Source organism: Pollicipes pollicipes, unplaced genomic scaffold (assembly GCF_011947565.3).
Source record: "Pollicipes pollicipes isolate AB1234 unplaced genomic scaffold, Ppol_2.1 Scaffold_7261;HRSCAF=8764_pilon_pilon_pilon, whole genome shotgun sequence".
NCBI lineage: Eukaryota > Metazoa > Arthropoda > Thecostraca > Pollicipedomorpha > Pollicipedidae > Pollicipes > Pollicipes pollicipes.
In genome coordinates, this window is record NW_023597054.1 from 9,687,518 (window position 1) to 9,705,861 (window position 18,344).

General features: G+C 52.6%; 1 protein-coding gene across 3 annotated transcripts in view; it reads right to left on the bottom strand.

Moving 5' to 3' along the window:
* The window catches only part of LOC119111942 (mothers against decapentaplegic homolog 6), a 28,903-nt gene extending 20,373 nt beyond the window's left edge, over positions 1-8,530 (bottom strand). For all 3 annotated transcript variants that reach the window (XM_037235828.1, XM_037235827.1, XM_037235829.1), the window contains exon 1: positions 8,042-8,530. In XM_037235828.1, coding sequence (XP_037091723.1) covers positions 8,042-8,471 — 430 coding nt within the window. In that variant the 5' untranslated portion in view covers positions 8,472-8,530. The remainder of the gene's footprint in view (positions 1-8,041) is intronic.
* Between the last annotated feature and the right edge of the window lie 9,814 nt (positions 8,531-18,344).

The window sequence follows — 18,344 nt, forward strand, 5'->3', positions numbered from 1 at the left end:
GAGCTAAACGAAATTTGTTTTATTTAAACACTTTTAGATGCACCTTATATGAAAGACGGGTAAGCTGTGGTTGTGCTTTTATTATGACAACGTATTAGTGTAAGGAGGTACTGCAGCAGACAAACAGCATAAATGAAATGACAAACTATTACAAAAGACGTCATGAAAGAAGACGAAAAATGAAACGTGATCCACCATCGCCAGATGAAATGTGTAGGTCGGTATACATCAGCCACCTTTTCCAAACAATAAGTACGTGACTGCTTACTTTACAATCATGTTTTATTCACGCCTTGCGCCATGTCATTTTATAAACTATCAATTACTATCTGGCGTTAATTCCGGCAAGTTAAAAGGCCTTGGTACTTTGTAATGTCACATGGCACAAATTGCGGCACGAGTTCAGCCGCTTAGAAAGTCAAGTACCACCTGGGATTTTCACGTGCCTTACCGCACAGATCAGAAAGCTTAAGCTTGAATAATCCCGATCCCAGGTTGAAGATAAAAACACTCATTTATGACCGTCGAGTAATGCACCCAAGATATCAGATCAGAGACCCATATGCCGCTGACGAACCGAAAGCCAGGACACTCCTTACCTTCGCAGCCGCTTTTGGACAGGTTTCGGTTCACGCCCATTCCCCCCCCCCCCTCCCCAACGTCGGCGGCGCGCGGGCTTCAGACCGAAAGGACGGGTGTCGGGTTCAAGTACCCATGGGCCTTGGGCTGCTGTGCTTATACGGGACTGTCGATGACACAGTGGCCTTACGTTGTCAGCCAAAAGCAGAAATACCCGCATGTAGTCCAAGATCGTCGTGCTATTCGAAAACGATTCTGACAGAAACAGGTAGAACCGATGGTGGTGTAAATCGTGTCGCTGTTGTGCGCTTTCGAAGAAAAATAATGACATCTTAATTTGATACAGCCCCTGCCAACCGCAATCAAAGCGGCAGGTAGCTAGCGTATATACTATTTTCCGCAGCCTCCTCCCTTACAATGAGAGCCAACGCTCCCTCCCAGCTCGCTAGCGAATCGTGTGCCATCTTCTGAACGGCTCTGTTAGGCAGGTGTCGGCCAACAGGCTGGTCGCCCCCTGCTGCTCCAAACAAGGCGCCGGCCGAGCGGCCAGCGGTCGGACATCTCAGCCCGGCTTCCAGGAACGGCATCGCCGCTCCGGCCGAACAGCGCGCCGCCGGTCCAGCCGAACAGCGCGCCGCCGGACCGGCCGAACAGCGCGCCGCGCGCCGCCGGTGCTGCCGAACAGCGCGCCGCCGGTGCGGCCGAACAGCGCGCCGCCGGACCGGCCGAACAGCGCACCGCCCGTCCGGCCGAACAGCGTGCCGCCGCTCCGGCCGAACAGCGTACCGCCGGTCGGCCGGCAGCGCACGGTTGACATCGCCCGTCAGGAATGCTCATGGCACCGATGTTTATGCAGCGGTGGCCGACGGAGCAGTGCGGCCACCGACTTCTCATAGCCTGGTCCCATTTCAATTTCAAATTTGCCGCGGGACGTCTTCATCGCCCGGTGGAAGGGGCTCCCTTGCTGCCTCCAACAGACGGCGGATGTCTTGCAGCCTCCCGGAGACGTGGGCCGAGGAGAACTGTGCCGAAGAGCGGTGGCACACGAACGGTGGCCGAGGAGAACTGTGCCGAAGAGCGGTGGCACACGAACGGTGGCCGAGGAGAACTGTGCCGAAGAGCGGTGGCACACGAACGGTGGCCGAGGAAAACTGTGCCGAAGAGCGGTGGCACACGAACGGTGGCCGAGGAGAACTGTGCCGAAGAGCGGTGGCACACGAACGGTGGCCGAGGAGGACAGTGTCGAGGAGCGGTGAATCAGGAACGGTGGCCGAGGAGAACTGTGCCGAAGAGCGGTGGCACACGAACGGTGGCCGGGGAGAACTGTGCCGAAGAGCGGTGGCACACGAACGGTGGCCGAGGAGAACTGTGCCGAAGAGCGGTGGCACACGAACGGTGGCCGAGGAAAACTGTGCCGAAGAGCGGTGGCACACGAACGGTGGCCGAGGAGGACAGTGTCGAGGAGCGGTGGATCAGGAACGGTGGCCGAGGAGGACAGTGTCGAGGAGCGGTGGATCAGGAAAGGTGGCCGAGGAGAACTGTGCCGAAGAGCGGTGGCACACGAACGGTGGCCGGGGAGGACAGTGTCGAGGAGCGGTGGATCAGGAACGGTGGCCGAGGAGAACTGTGCCGAAGAGCGGTGGCACATGAACGGTGGCCGGGGAGGACAGTGTCCAGGAGCGGTGGATCAGGAACGGTGGCCGAGGAGAACTGTGCCGAAGAGCGGTGGCATACGAACGGTGGCCGGGGAGGACAGTGTCGAGGAGCGGTGGATCAGGAACGGTGGCCGAGGAGAACTGTGCCGAAGAGCGGTGGCACACGAACGGTGGCCGGGGAGGACAGTGTCCAGGAGCGGTGGATCAGGAACGGTGGCCGAGGAGAACTGTGCCGAAGAGCGGTGGCACACGAACGGTGGCCGGGGAGGACAGTGTCGAGGAGCGGTGGATCAGGAACGGTGGCCGAGGAGAACTGTGCCGAAGAGCGGTGGCACACGAACGGTGGCCGGGGAGGACAGTGTCCAGGAGCGGTGGATCAGGAACGGTGGCCGAGGAGGACAGTGTCGAGAAGCGGTGGATCAGGAAAGGTGGCAGAGGTGGACTGTGTCGAGGAGCAGGGGATCAGGGAAGGTGGCAGAGGTGGACTGTGTCGAGGAGCAGGGGATCAGGGAAGGTGGCAGAGGTGGACTGTGTCGAGGAGCAGGGGATCAGGGAAGGTGGCAGAGGAGGACAGTGTCGAGGAGCAGGGGATCAGGGAAGGTGGCAGAGGAGGACAGTGTCGAGGAGCAGGGGATCAGGGAAGGTGGCAGAGGTGGACTGTGTCGAGGAGCAGGGGATCAGGGAAGGTGGCGGCGTTGTTAGCCGCCTCAGGACGCGTCGTGTTGTCACACGTGTTCGGTGGCACGACGTGCAATAGTGAGATTACGGAATAAAAAGCTCACAGAGGAAAGCACCAACGTCAGGTGGTAATGATGGATAAATAGCAGGAGTCCGAGTAGACCTGAACTGGTGTTTTCTTACTCTTCAATATCCTGAACATTCCTGCTACTGAGTAGTAAACAGTAACAGATATTGCAATTCTAGATCGACGATCATGTTTTCGTCCCGCCAGTGCTCAAAAGACCTGATGTTTTCTATGGCACAAGAACGACCATACCGATGTGGAATGCGAAAGAGATCCAGGAAAAGGCATCACGAGGTAGCCGCTGGCTAATGACATCACTGGTGCGCCTAGACAAATGATCAGCCGTTCAGATGCTCTCAGCAGTGTCCGACCGACAAGTCCGGCTGCATACACTGGCCCCTAGCGGAGGCGGCACACGCCCCTATAACAAGCGGTCTCTATACGGTTGCGTTGGCGATAGAGCAGCGGCCATGCTGCGGCGGCGGCAGAATGGGGATACGACGCCGGCGCCTCCGACGCGAAGCCGGGGTTAACGGCGGGCCCGGTCGGGCTCTAGTGCCGCAGAGCACGGCATGCCCTCCCCACCCCTAGCTGGCCGCCGGGGCGCCGGCGAGGTCGACAGATCGACCGCGGCGCCGCCCGTCCGCCGGCACCTGCGTCACGCCCAGAACGTCCTGCACGTTCACCATGGACGTCACGTACGTGATTACCGTGACGAACGTGACGACCGTGACGAATGTGACGGTCGCTGACCGGTTCGGCACCAGACCCACTCCTGACCACCCCGTGGGCTTACTTCTAACCCGTTTCTGATCCACCCCTGGGGAAACTTCTGACCCACCGTCGATCCATCCCTGGGCTAACTTCTGACCCGCAACTGACCCACTGCTGGGATTCCTCTGACCCGCCACAGGCTCTTGGCTTGGCTGAATTCTGACCCACCACCGACCCACCACTGAACTCACTTCGAACTCGCTAGTGTGTTGCTGCTAACCCACATTGCCCACAGCGACCCACAGGCACTGGTTCTACGGCTAGACCGCAACACTCACGGTACTACTGAATGGACTGTATGCATAAAACAGTACATCGGGAGAATTCGTGTCGAAAGCGCTTCAATCAGCTGCATAATGACAGGCCCAGCCGCTTGGCCGGGCCTCACGGCGCAGTCCAATGGGCCATGGTTAGATGACCGTTTAACAATGCACTGGACACAAAAGCAGCTCAATGTTTCGCAAGCAATTGCAAAATACCAACACAAAGTTGCAGCGCAAGACGGCGAGAAAGATCATCGCTAAACCTAAGCCCTGCATGTTTGCAGTGTGGGTAGGGCCAGGACAAAAAGGGCCAGGACGGTGAAGGCCAGGACAAAAGGGCCAGGACGGTGAAGGCCAGAACAACAAAAGTGGTTAGAATAGGGAATACGTATTTGACTTGACACTAAAGTCAACTTTTTGCCTTAACGTAACGGTGCAAAAAAGTTTGCAGATTTCAGAACTGTCAGGAAGGTCATATTTCAAAGGGTGCTGGTATTATGTTTAATTTTGGGGGGTTACGAACTCGGTATTCTCTGCAATGGCTTAAATGACACACGTCGGCAAAAAATAGTTCCTAACCGCTATCACTTACCATAGCGTATTCTAGCCAAATTTTCCATTAACTGTAAATTATCATCACTATCATGCTTGTCAAGGCTGAACGAAATACGAAGGTCAAGAGGATCGTGCGACACTACGCACCCATTTTCTGCTTGCAGTCTACGCACGAACATGACGCGTCAAATAAGTGATTCAGCATTTTCACATGAAACAATGTTTTTCGTTTCCGTTTGCGTGATCATTCGCGGTGCTATCTTACGCACCCACTGTAGCCCCCCCCCCCCCTTCCCCGAAGGCGGGGGTGAAGTAGGGGCGGAAACACCAGTTTGCCGGCCGCCCGGCTCCGGCCCACGGCTTGGCGCGTCCGCCCAGACCCCATTTGAGTAAGCACTCGATCCTGCCGCTGCAAAGCAATGGAGCGAGCGCCTCACAAACATGCAACCGGGGTCCTTGCATGAACAATTTCTACATCTATAGGGGGTCGTTCACGGAAGTCGTTGCGCCCAACTCCAAGAAATGGACCGCTGCAGGGCTGGGAATTGTGGATGTCCACGGCGCTTGGTGGTGCTCGGCCGCTTTGTTAGGCCTTCTTGACACAGACAGGTTCGGCCATTACGGCCGGCGCAATACGTGGAAGTCCGCCTCGGAATAAAAACACGTGACGTCACGCCCACTGGCCTGACCAGAGGCGTAACCGCGCACTCGCTGCTACGGGCCCCGTCCGCGTCGATGCCTGGACATGTGATAAAATACACAAATATCCGAAGCCCCCGAAGGCTGTCAGGACCCGGACACCGGCCGCCTCCGTGTTGGGCACGCTCGTGATCCTGTTCGCAGCGGGTACGTGCTCGTCGTAAGGGCTCGTGGCGCCGACTGGCGGAAACTCGGTGACGCCGCGTACGGATTACTCCGCCGGCATTCCCACCCGCCGTGACGGAACACGGTATCCGTGAGGGAGACCAAGCACGGATTACTCCGCCGGCATTCCCACCAGCCGTGACGGAACACGGTAGCCGTGAGGGAGACCAAGCACGGATTACTCCGCCGGCATTCCCACCAGCCGTGACGGAACACGGTATCCGTGAGGGAGACCAAGCACGGATTACTCCGCCGGCATTCCCACCAGCCGTGACGGAACACTGTATCCGTGAGCGGGAGTCCAAGCACGGATTACTCCGCCGGTCATTCCACCCCGCCGTGACGAACACGGTATCCGTGAGGGAGACCCAAGCACGGATTACTCGCCGGCATTCCCACCAGCGTGACGGAACACGGTAGCGTGAGGGGGAGAGACCAAGCACGGATTACTCCGCCGGCATTACCACCCGCCGTGACGGACACACGGTAGTCCGTGAGGGAGACCAGCACGGATTACCCCCGGCATTCCCACCAGGCCGTGAGGAACACGGTAGACGTGAGGGAGACCAAGCACGGTATTACTCCGCCGGCATTCCCACCAGCCGTGACGGAACACGGAGCCGTGAGGGAGACCAAGACGGATTACTCCGCGGCATTCCACCCCAGGCGTGACGGAACCGGTTGGTTAGCCGTGTAGGGAGACCAAGCACAGGGATTTACTCCGCCGGCATTCCCACCAGCCGTGACGGAACACGGTATCCGTGAGGGAGACCAAGCACGGATTACTCCGCCGGCATTCCCGCCAGCCGTGACGGAACACGGTAGCCGTGAGGGAGACCAAGCACGGATTACTCCGCCGGCATTCCCACCCGCCGTGACGGAACACGGTATCCGTGAGGGAGACCAAGCACGGATTACTCCGCCGGCATTCCCACCAGCCGTGACGGAACACGGTAGCCGTGAGGGGGACCAAGCACGGATTACTCCGCCGGCATTCCCACCAGCCGTGACGGAACACGGTAGCCGTGAGGGAGACCAAGTTTTCTGTTAGGCTGCTCAGGTCGGGGATATGCCGCCTCTCATCCCATTCGTAGGTTGTAAGCAGACTTGGCGGGGCGCAACAGAGCCGATTAGTCCGGATGGCGTTCGGCACAAAGCCGATTCACCGATTGTTTGTTCGCCACCCGGGCAAGGAACCAAACAGTAACAGATGGTTTGTTCGCCACCCCCGGCAATGAACCAAACGGTCACCGATTGTTTGTTCACCACCCGGGCAGTGAACTCCTTGCCTTCTGTTCCCAATTTGTATTGGCATGTTTCTGAAGACCCCTCAAAATCAAAGCCGGTTGATATATCTGAAGCCCAGACAGAGGTGCATATATTATCACCTTGCACGGTTTTCAGATGAGTTCACGCTTGGGAACTTTTTGAACAACATTGTCACCGTGCTTTACTCCTGCCTCTAGCTGAAAGGTCCGAAAGCTTGACCCCATTCTTTCCATCCTAACAATGCCTGAGCATTGTTGATATCTGGTGCCAGACATCGGACATTCAGGTTTCACTCGCTTCGGTGTCCGGTCCCGCCGGCAAGAAGCCATGTGCACGCCGCAAAAACATTCGTCTTGTGACGAGACTCGTATTGATTTCACTCGCAGGCTTTCGACAGCCGCATTATAAAACGGCGACCCTTTGGGCGCCTGATTCACGAGTATAACGAGGAGGCAAGGAAGATTTTCAACAGAACTTAAAAGGGGATTCATACATGTTACATGGGCTTCTAAGAAAGAGCATGGATTAGCGTCTGATCTAAAGCTCTAGGACAATGTTATGTCAATATTAACCCGGCTAAGGTAACTGCGAAACACGGCCGACTGTTGCCGAGTTCGTGATGACGCCACGCTCTGCTCGCCGCCATGTATTCTGACGACTCGCCGGCGTCACTGCGACGCCGGGGTCAACGGCTGGTGCACAGCTTCCAGCAGCGCCGGCGACCAGCCGGTGTCACGCACACAGAGTACAGGTCATACAGAGCACCCCTCCATCGCAGCTTCCAGTAGCGCCGGCGAACAGCCGGTCTCTTGCACGCAGTGTACAGGTCACACAGAGCACCCCTCCACTGCAGCCACTGACGGTGCGATCAAATGTTGCCAAGTCATTTGCATCACATGTTTCTGGTAAAACTAGGCTCAAAGCAGGATAGTCGCCGAAGGTACTTATACTAGGCATAAGTACTCACGGTAACCAACATGTAGCGTTAAATTGTTTTTAACGGGACAGACTTCCATCGAGAAAAGGATTTGGGATGATTGCCTGCCCACTCCACACCTACGGATTACTTTTTGTTGAGACATAATTTTCTGTCGTACGACTAGCACTACCAGTGTGCAAGACGGCAACAGCGCGAGAGCATGATTCTATGATGGAGCGTTCAGAACAAAAACCATCATCCAGCCCCAGAGGCAACGATTGAAATACCCTTCAGTTTACTCTTCTCACCACGGACGCCACCCCTCGACGCCGAGGTCCCAGCGCCCTTAAATCACACGCTCTTAGACCTCAACTTGCGTTGTGAAGCGAACCATGCGACCGCACACCGAAGAGCTCACCTTGTGTGTAGACTCTGCTCCAATGATATGGATTTATGCACGTTTGGCAGTCGTCTTGGACGCACTGGCAGACGAGGAGTCGCCTGAGGCGCAGTTCACAATCCACGTCCGGCCAGCGGAAATAACGACAAAACAAAACAACAGCCGTGGCACACTTCGACCTGAGCACGTACTCACGCTTCGGCACAACAACGCACGCGCCGAGCGAGTCGCCCCCGCTCTCGACCGCCTCGCACAACATCTTCAGGCTGTCGATGTGGAGCGTGCTGAGCAGAGACCTGACCAGCTCGCGCTCCGACTCGCTGTCCGTCGCACAGACACCGCTGTCCTCCGGCGCGCACTCGGCCTCGACGCCATCGCTCACACCGAGTCTGATCAGTCGCTGGATGCGCCTCTGCCTATGAATCGGTTGCATTAATTTCTTCCACATCGGCACCGCACATACTGGCGGGCGTGCGGAATGCTCGCCGCGCCCCACCTCCGCCGCGCGCTCCGCCGACTGTGGGCCGGCCGCGGCGCCCGGCTGGCGCGCGTGTTGCCGAGCCGCGGCCGACCGGCGCCGCTGGGGCTCGGGAGGCGGCCGCCGTCCGCGCGCGGGCGGCCCCGGCCCGCCGGCGCCAGCACTCAAAACAATAGGCAATCATCAATAACGCCCTAATGACCGCGATCATTTAGGAAAAGTATACGCGCCGCTGTCTGCGGAGGCCGGCGCCTCAGCCGGGCCCGGTGTCGTTTGCAGGTGGCGGCGAAGCGGCGCCCATAGGGGGGGGGGGGGGGGGGGGGGGGGCGGCATGGAGAGGGCTAATGCAGCCCATGCGGGCGACAGTACAGTGATCTTCTCGCGTTCAGGGCTCACGTCGCCTCCCGCACTGCGCTTAGACGGGTTGGTTGCGTCTCTTGAGTGCCGCGATCGGACTGAGCTGTGCATCAGGTGACAGCTGAATACTGTGTTGGATAGGTGATTCGGTCTGATACAAGGTAGCGTGGCGCAGCAGAAAACTTGCAAATGTGTCGTGCTGGCCATCAGGGGTGTTACTTAGCACACTTCCCCCCCCCCAAATCCTGCTTTCTCCCCGGATTTCGGCCACTTTGATTTGCGTCTTTGGTGTCAAAGTGAAAATTAAAACGTTTATTTGGTTGGTCCCAAATGATTTTGATGTTGACATCGTATCTTCCATTTGAAGCCGATGTGATAGCGCTTATGATGATTTATGATGATGATATTGCCAGTGTTATGTTCAGACACCTAGCGTACCAGCAGTTTAGATACATGCTGTATTTCTTTAGCTCAGTATTTCATTTTTTGCTCGTATGCATTGGAGGTGGAGGGGCGGGGGCTCAGAAGCGCAATGAGGGGGCTCACGTCAGCATTGGGGACTCCCCCCCCCCAAAGGTGTGAAAATGACAGTTGAGCCCCCAGTATATATATATATATATATATATATATATATATATATATATATATATATATATATATGTATATATGCATATGGGAAAACTGGGAAAAAGGAAATTTCATGTAGTGCCTGAAATGATAGTACACCAAATGTCTAAACGCATCACTATCAATATCGTAATCATTATACATGACTACGATATATCACGATTATAAGTATCATGTAAACTTTATGACTATCACGTTATTGCGCCACAGTAGTGCAGGCAGGGGGCACAGGGGGCACGTCCCCCCCTCCCTTTAGGCTGCGAGGGGCCCGAAGGGCTACTCGGATCCCACTATTATGGGCCTGATTTGAGTACCCGAAGGGTCCGAAAAGCCAGCCAAGGGTCTCATTCAGGGGCTCCGGTCCGCAGGGTCGGGCACTCAAATGCCAGCCAGATGGCCCTGCACGCTGATCAGGGGCCCACTGAGTCGATAAGAGCGTACATTTCGGTCCGATTCCACCAGTAACGGACAGTGAGTTCCGTGGCGTTATAGGCCTAAGGGCCCATTTCTCAAGCAGGGACAAAGCCGGAGTCAGCGATTTATATTGCTCGGGGCCCCACAGCGCCTAACAGGGGTCCTGTGTTGTCAAGGGGCCCCGAGTCGGCCAGAGGCAGCGTTCGAGGATGCCCGAAGAAACTGGAAGGGTCCACCCGGTCTGACAATCAAGGGCCCGCTTGGAGGGTGTAAGGACATAAAGAGCTGGTCAGAGTCCTATTCAGGGGTCCAGACCTACGAATCCAGACCTCATATAATGGGCAGAGGGCCCTTTGCGCCAATTGGTGACCCCTGCGTCAACATTGGGCTATATGTCGGTCAGGTACCACTGTACCACATAGTCGGTCCCGTGTCGGTATGGGCATGAGGACCCACTTCCCAATCAGCTATGAAGCCGGGCCAGTGATTTACACTAGTAGAGGGCCTTGTATCTTTCAGGGGCCCACAGTGCCTAACTGAGGGTGCTGTGCTTGCAAAGGCCCCGAGCGGACCAAGGGAAGTGTTTGATGAGGCCCGAAGAGGGGCCCGGACGGCTCACCGGAGCCGCATATCAAAGGCTCGATCGGCGGGCATAAGGGCCCGAGGACTGGCTGAAGGCCACATAAAGAATCGCGCTCTGTAGGGTCGTGACCTGACATGCCAGTCAGAGGTCCTCTTGCACCGTTATAGGGACCCCTGAGACAATGCGGGTGCCCAGGTCGGTCAGAGACCACGAACACCGAACAGTTGGCCCCACGTCCGTCCGAGCCTTTGAGACCCTTTCCCAAGCAGAGACGGGGCCGGAGTCCGAGATTTGCCATGCTCGCGGTCCCTGATACAATGAGGGGCTCCTGTGTCGGTAAGGGGCCACAGTGCCGAACAGGAGTCATGTGGTAGAAACTGTCCCGAGTCGAAGGTGTGTTTGAGGGGGCCCGAAGAGGAGCCGAAGGGTCTCTCGAGACCAAGGATCGAAGGCCCGATGGGATAGCTAACGGTCCGAAGGGCTGGTTGCAGATCTCATTAAGGACCCTCGCCGTGACCTCGAATTTTAGAAAGATAATCCCTTGCACCGATAGTGACGCCTGAAACAGAGCGTTCCCTCTGTTTCCGCCAGAGATCACGAACAACGAGCAGTGAACTCCGTGTTGGTCTGAGCCCTCGGGACCCATTTTCCAAGCAGGGATAAGGCCAGGCCCGCGATTTACTTCGGCCGGGCTCCTGTATTGTTCAGGGGCCCACAGTGCCTAACAGGGCATTCTGTGTCAACAGGGGGCCTCGAGTCGTAAAGGGAGAGATTTATTCAACAGGGGCGAAGCCTGAATGGCAGTGTCTCGTACGTTGGTCGGCATCCTCTGACAATTGAAGAAAACAAGAGCTTATGATGAGTACTCACATTTAAGTAAAAGAAGAGTTCTGTGCCAGTCAGGGCCCCCACCACCGAACGGTGGGTCCTCCAACTCCTTTCCAGCATGGGCCCGTTAAGCCCAATTGGAGTTTATTTACCAATTATTTGACCACCTGCGGTGAGCAGGGATATTGTTGCGTCAATGACGGTTCATATGCCGATCCGGGGTCAACTGCGCAGGTCAGAAGGCCTTCCGTGTCAGGGAGCGGACCAATGTGATGTGATACATCCCGCAGGGACTTCCGGATTGGCCGGGAGATGTCGCCCGTGTCGCCAGCGTACGGCCGGAAAACACAACGCGGTGCGACAGAATGGCCCTTCAGTTCTTGACCAGGAACAGCAATGTGCCCCGTAGTGTTGCACTCTAGGGGTTCCCTTTACCGGACAGAAATAAGGGGTCTCATTAACGCTAAATGGAGTGTGTCGAAATGGGTTCGAAACGCACAAGGCCATCCCATGCTTTCCTGAGAACGTTCATCATTCTGCAGAGCCGACTAGTGAAACAAATGCCATCAAAATGTTTGAGCCCGCGCGCGGGGTTCCGATCTTGTAATGGTTCACGCGTCTGCGTTAAACGCTGCGCGTCTGGGAAACGGACGCTGCGCGCCCCAAGGAGACTGCAACGCCTAACGCTGAGTATTTTGTTTCAAAAAGATATGCGAGCGCGCATACTCAAAACTGTATTGCATCATTTGTACCACTAATCAGCTTTGACTGAATGTTCAAGACATCCGGACAAGCATGACCTAGCATGCTAATACAAATTGTTGACCCATTTTGATCTTTAATCTAGATTCGCGGAATGCTTGCTATTCCCGTACAATTCAGATAAAAATCCTTACGAAGTTTCTGAGTTCTATCCACTTAAAAAGAGCCCACTGGACCATTGTAAAATGAGGAATGCCGGCGATTTATTCCCTACAGTCATTTAACGCGTGATTTTGTCAGTTTATTTAGTATAAACTTAAGACAGAATTGATCTCGTGGTAGCGTCTGGCCTATATCCCAGTTATTAAAGATGAAAATGTGCTATATATATATATATATATATATATATATATATATATGTGTGTGTGTATATACATGTTTGATTAAAACTAACTCCTGGCTCAGCATTGACAAGCTTTTTGACGCATCGTTCTAGTTTTCGGGGTTTTGACTTGGCATCATCGCTTAGATTAAAGATAGGTCGCACGAAATTACGCATATATTCAACGCTCCCTATATTCTAACGTTTCGAGGTCCTATCTCATGGTCGGAGAAGACTGAATGGCCCAAGAAATAAGTTTGGAGTTTTAAAGGATAAAAAATTGTGCGCTTCTGTTGGAAAACATCCTTTGGTACGGAGAACATAAATGAAGCATAACTAATTGAAGTCAGTCCTATTTTCACGTTGACACATATAAGACACACTCATAATGCGGACATTACAAAGACACAATGAGAATACTATTACCACAATCACATCAATAGTGCTCACCGCCCACCACCTAATAGTTCAAGAATTCAGATAAAAATTATAATAAAGTTTCTGATGAGTGTTGCGTTCCGATCAGTAAGTTTACGAGTGTTTCTTACGTGTATCAAAGTGAAAATATGATTTTGTCTTACTTCAATTAGTTATGCTTCATTTATGTTCTCCGTACCAAAAGATGTTTCCAACAGAAGTGCGCAACTTGTTTATCCTCTAAAACTCAAACTTATTTCTTGTGCCATTCAGTCTTCTCCGACGGTGAGATAGGATCTCGAAACGTTAGAATGTAAGGAGCGATAAATATATGAGGAATTTTGTGCGAACCATCTTTAATCTAAGCGAGGATATCAAGTCAAAGACCCGGAAACTAGAACGATGGGTCAAAAAGCTCGTCAGCGCTGAGTCAGCAGTTTTGTAATCGAACATGGATAAAAAAAGGATTCTGCCAAAATATTCCTATATATATATATATATATATATATATATATATATATATATATACATGTACAGGAGAGACATGTACTTAATAACAAATGGGTCACATCCGATTATTTTTTGGAGTGTCCCCTTCGCTGTTAGGGGGCCCTCCGTAAACGCTGTAAACGCTGAGCCCCCCTTGGCAAGGCTCTGGCTGCCCTCCTGTTGCGCAACATCAAAACACTTTTGGAGCCAAATTTTTGCATCAGAGATGTAAACACGAGTGGCCGAAATCCGAGGAGAAATATGGCAAGTTTCAAGTAGAAATAAGTCAAGATTTAGTGGTTGGTTAGTTCGACTTGATTGGCCCAGCCTCCAGAAGAAATCACTCCAGCCCAGAATGGGCAAGTATATCTTTAGCTCCCTTGTAATTTCAGGGGGCCTCACCATGCTGACAGCGGGTCCAGGTGACCGAGACAGAACGTTCCATAATCAAAAGGAGGCCATTGGCGTCTGAAAGAGGCTTTCGGAAGAAGTGAACGAAATCTGGGAAAAATTTGCTATATAAAGGTTGGTATTATGCGTACCCTAGGTCTGATTTCCCCTTGGGAGAAGTCGGCCGGAAGAAGGTCTTTCCGGCACAGGTCTTCCAAGCTCAGGTATTCAGAGCGCAGGTCCTCCGGGCTTGGGTGTTCCGAGCGTGAAACCTCCGAAAGTAGGTCTTCCTGCAGAAGGTATCTCCCGCAGAAGATCATCAGGTCAGGTTATAAGTCTTTCAGCTGACCCCAATTAACGGCATAGCAAAAAGATGAATGCGTGTGTTTCTGTTTCGATGTGTTGTGCTGTTTTTGTGTTGGCGCCCTGGTAATGTGCCTGAGTTCTGAAAAGCTACGCAATATAAGTCAGGAAAGTGAATAGTTCCTGGATTTTCTACAATATGAGGAGGCAATTCTTATGCCAGCAATAACTAAACACCAGTTTACCAGGAGGTCTTTTAAATGACGTAATGAAACCGTGCATTGATAATCTTGTCAAAACTCGACATTTTAAGCCGTGTCCGTTGTCACTGGTAACCATAGACGCAGCTTATGATTATAACTCATGGTCGCCATGGCCACTAGCACAGCTTGAAAAGTCGAGTTTGTTAATATGACAATGCTAGCTTGGTGACGTGGTTTAACTCGTAGTTTCTGGTGCATTGAATGTCGGTTATTGTCACCATTTGAAACCCCAACTCATAATGCCGATAAGCCATGTCATGTAGCAAAGGACATGTCAACGTCTGCAGGCTTGCCACGTCATGGTTCTGAGTACTCAGTGTGCATGTGTGCATATAGACTAAGTGTTTCTCCGGCAGCGCAGGTGTGATTCACATTCACAACGTAGCTTCGACAGTTTTAATCCGTGGCAAGAATCATTCGAAACTGCTTATCGCCGCTGCAAACGCGCTTGTTTAATTAATGACGGTACCTGTTTAGCAATATGCCAATAGGTTTCATTGTCTTGTTTATCGAGCTTGCGCCCTGTTTTTTGTTTGGACTTGTCTCGGCTCGGCATGAGCCAAGGTTTTTACAAAACTGGGTCCGATTCCGGATCAAAACGGTGTCGAATTTTTGCAATATTCCGCACTGTTGACCTGGTTCATGTCACATGGATGCTACCCGGAACGAATGACATTTAGTAGTGATGGTGCAAATTTTGGGTCCAGACGCGTTGGTCCCCAGCGTGGCATCATGCCGAAAATCACGTGATCATGTAAGGACGACAAATGATGACGTCAATGTACATTTTATTGCTGCTTATGATTACATTTAGTTACCGGTACTCCTTATTTGTAAATACCAACATACCTACCTAACAGCTTTTGGGCTATCCAGCCTTGTCATAAACGTTCTGCACATTTTTCTTTGCAACTTTACAGCTTTGTACACTCTGTTTTTCTTAGCTCTAAGCTTTTCCTTTACATGTAGTTTGTATGCACATAGATCCACATGTTTACTCTAGCAATATATTTCATTGTGAGCATCTCGATGTCATCGCGACAGGCGTATTAATGGCCACAAAACGCCCTTCAATTTTTTGGTCATGCCCATAGTCAACAGGTGATATAAACACGCACGAACATACTACCTCGAAAGAGGGATAGCCCTAATCCTTGCAGAGCATGGCGCACCTCCTAGTGCGCCGAAATGGCTGCTGTTTGTTATCAAACGTCCATAGTTTCTGCGGGAATCAGCGTGGAGCTGCGGCGCACATTTTGAAACTACTTTGAATCCCATGCCAGATGAGGCCGGCATGGACCCGGCGCTGGCCGGGTTGATAGCGCATCGGACGCCCACGTGTGGGCCCAGGTACTTTTCCCGGCCGCGCCATGCCTTTTGAGCGCTAACATAGCCGATGCAGTCGCTGGCGCCCCAGAAAAGGGACGCGACGACGTGTGTTGTTTTTTCCCTAAAAAAGAGACAATATTTCATACCTTTTCCGCTTTACTTCACTCGAACAAGCTATGTGAAGAGGGCGGAGGATTTCTGGGGACAACAGCCATTTCCGGCCCACCGGATCGGTTCCCACCAGGCCTTGCTGCTGCAGACCGCTGCGGCTGTAGGCGTCGTCGGTCCATGGGAGACCTGACACTCCGCCGTGACGCAAGCGGCGTGCCGCTCGGCCGTCCCACGGGCGACTGACTCCCCGCAGTCCCGTGAGTCCTGTGAGAAGTCCGTCGCTTGTTGCCCTCGAGAAGCTGGAAGGCTGTGGTGAACGGATGCAGAGCCGCGGGTGGTGCTCCAGGATTGCCTTGCACCTAGCAACGCCAGGCCAGCACTTCCTGTTTTGGTCCATGAACTTTGTATTTTCATGTCTTTCCACCGTGCTCGGATAGGTTAGCTTTTGGACCTCTGAAAATGTGAGCCCGACGATGTTTGCCGATTCTAGTATGCACGAGACGCGATGCTCTCACCGAGCCAAAAACCCTCGGTATAGATTTGCCGCTCGCTTCAATTTGCATCTCCTCCCTCTTTTGTTTCACACACCGTGACAGAGTGGTATGGCATGTCCCATTAATTAAATGTGTGTTTTAGATTGTCTTTCTGGCCTCCACCGAAGGTACAGCCCGCCGAGCTGTCTGGGAGTCCCCCCCCCCCCCTCCCCTATTTGTGATCCCTGCCCTGTTGCGAGCCATCCCAAATCAAATAGGAATAAGATAGTCGTTTTGTCCAGCTACAACAGTGTTACAATCTACCCGAACAGGGTGTTACATTATGCCCCAAGTGCGGCCGCTATTTTGGAGAGGGAACTCAAGCATAATAAATAATAAGTTGCTGGTAACTGGGCCGCATGCTTGTGGACAAATGAACTATGCTTCGCCTGCAAAACTTTGTCCATCCATAGAGGTACGGTATGACCCTGACTTCCTCCCCCCCCCCTCCCCCCAAGTCTCATATTTAATACAGTGCTCAAAACATGTCTACAATTTAGGAGTAGCACTGGTCTACCATCGCCTGTCCCAACTTTGTTAAGCAGGGCAGAAAATGACTACGCATTTGCCGTCGTAAGCCAGATCCGACGGGCGGACAGTTGCAAAATGAAAGCTTTTGTTACATTTACCTCTCGCTAAAATTTACTATCGCCTCTCTCATCTGTCATGGAATGCAAGCATGTATTTTTTGCCAGCGTGGGCTAGGCAGACGTTGCGTTATAACGTCGCACTGCTAATGTGGCCACAGTCCCAGTCCGCACTTTTGTCAGCTTTTGGTCGATCCTCGTAAAGCGAATGGCAGTTATAGATATCGTCTTAGTGGACCCAAGGCCTAGCAGGTGATGGGCATCAAGCCCTGATAAACATAAGACCGCATCGAGGCATTACTCTTTGGATGATGCTCTCCTGGAGTCGCAAAGCAACCCGAAAGTAAGATCTTCATATGTATTAATGTCAACGGAGAATCCAAATGACAACAGGACGGCATGTCTGTGCGTCTCATGGGAGCTTATGTCTGCCTACTGATGTGCTGCATCGCTCCATGATGACTGTAATAAGCACCTTCTGTGGGGCATCAGTACTGTCCTTTTAAACCCGTCCAGGGCTTAAACTAAATGCCACACGGAGGAGCCTATATGTGTCAATGACTCACAAGCCAGAGCTGTCGCAAGATGAAGCATGCCATTATCGGTTGATGTATTCGATATTCTCTTGTGGCTGTGGAACAGTGTGTGCCAGTTTTTCTTTCCTTGACTAAAAGTTGCGGCGTTTGTATGCTACAAGTAAAAAGCACCGTCGGGGTAATTCACATTTGAATCCTATATGAATTTTAGCCAAAGTTTGAACATCGCGACTCCACTTCGGCGCTAGCGGCCGTCGTCTTCTTCAATGATCGATTGGGCCCAGTTCGATGTAAATCTTGTTGGAATGACTTCAAAGCCTACGTGGAGCTGAAGTCCTGACTGGGATGATTGAGCAGGTCAAAAGACGTCTGAACGGATTACAACCGACGGCAATTTATCCCAAATCACCCGAACATTGGGTGCCATGAGTGTCGACCGCGGCAGCGCGTTACTAGACTCTAACGCAGCCTTTGCACCGCTACTCACGCATTGTCCTTCATACTGCCGAATGTCACGCATTCTCCCAGATATCCAACGCACTCCGTGCACACATGCGGATCAGAAGTATAAAGCAAAATGTACGCTTGGCGTCATACTCTGCTGTTCGACGTGCATGTATTTTTATCCACATTTGCACAATCCAGCTCAGCAATGGTTACGTGCATCTTAACATTATAGATGTAAATCATCGCTGTTAAAGGGAGTACCCACCTTTTTGTACTTTCACTTATTGTTACATCAGACGCGTACGATTTGATGAGCAATACCAGTTTTTTTTCGAAATGAATGAAGTCGTTGACCCTGCGGGAGAAATCTCGTTTGACTCCCTGCTCACCACTATGAAAGTAAAACATTCATCTTGCCTTGGTTTTTCCCGCGTGTCCGTTCTGTAATATTTGCAACACACTAATGTGTCAAATGCTTGTGCAATAAATGCTACGAAGGCATTAAACACTTGGCTTTGACAAAATATATGCGAACACTGAATCTA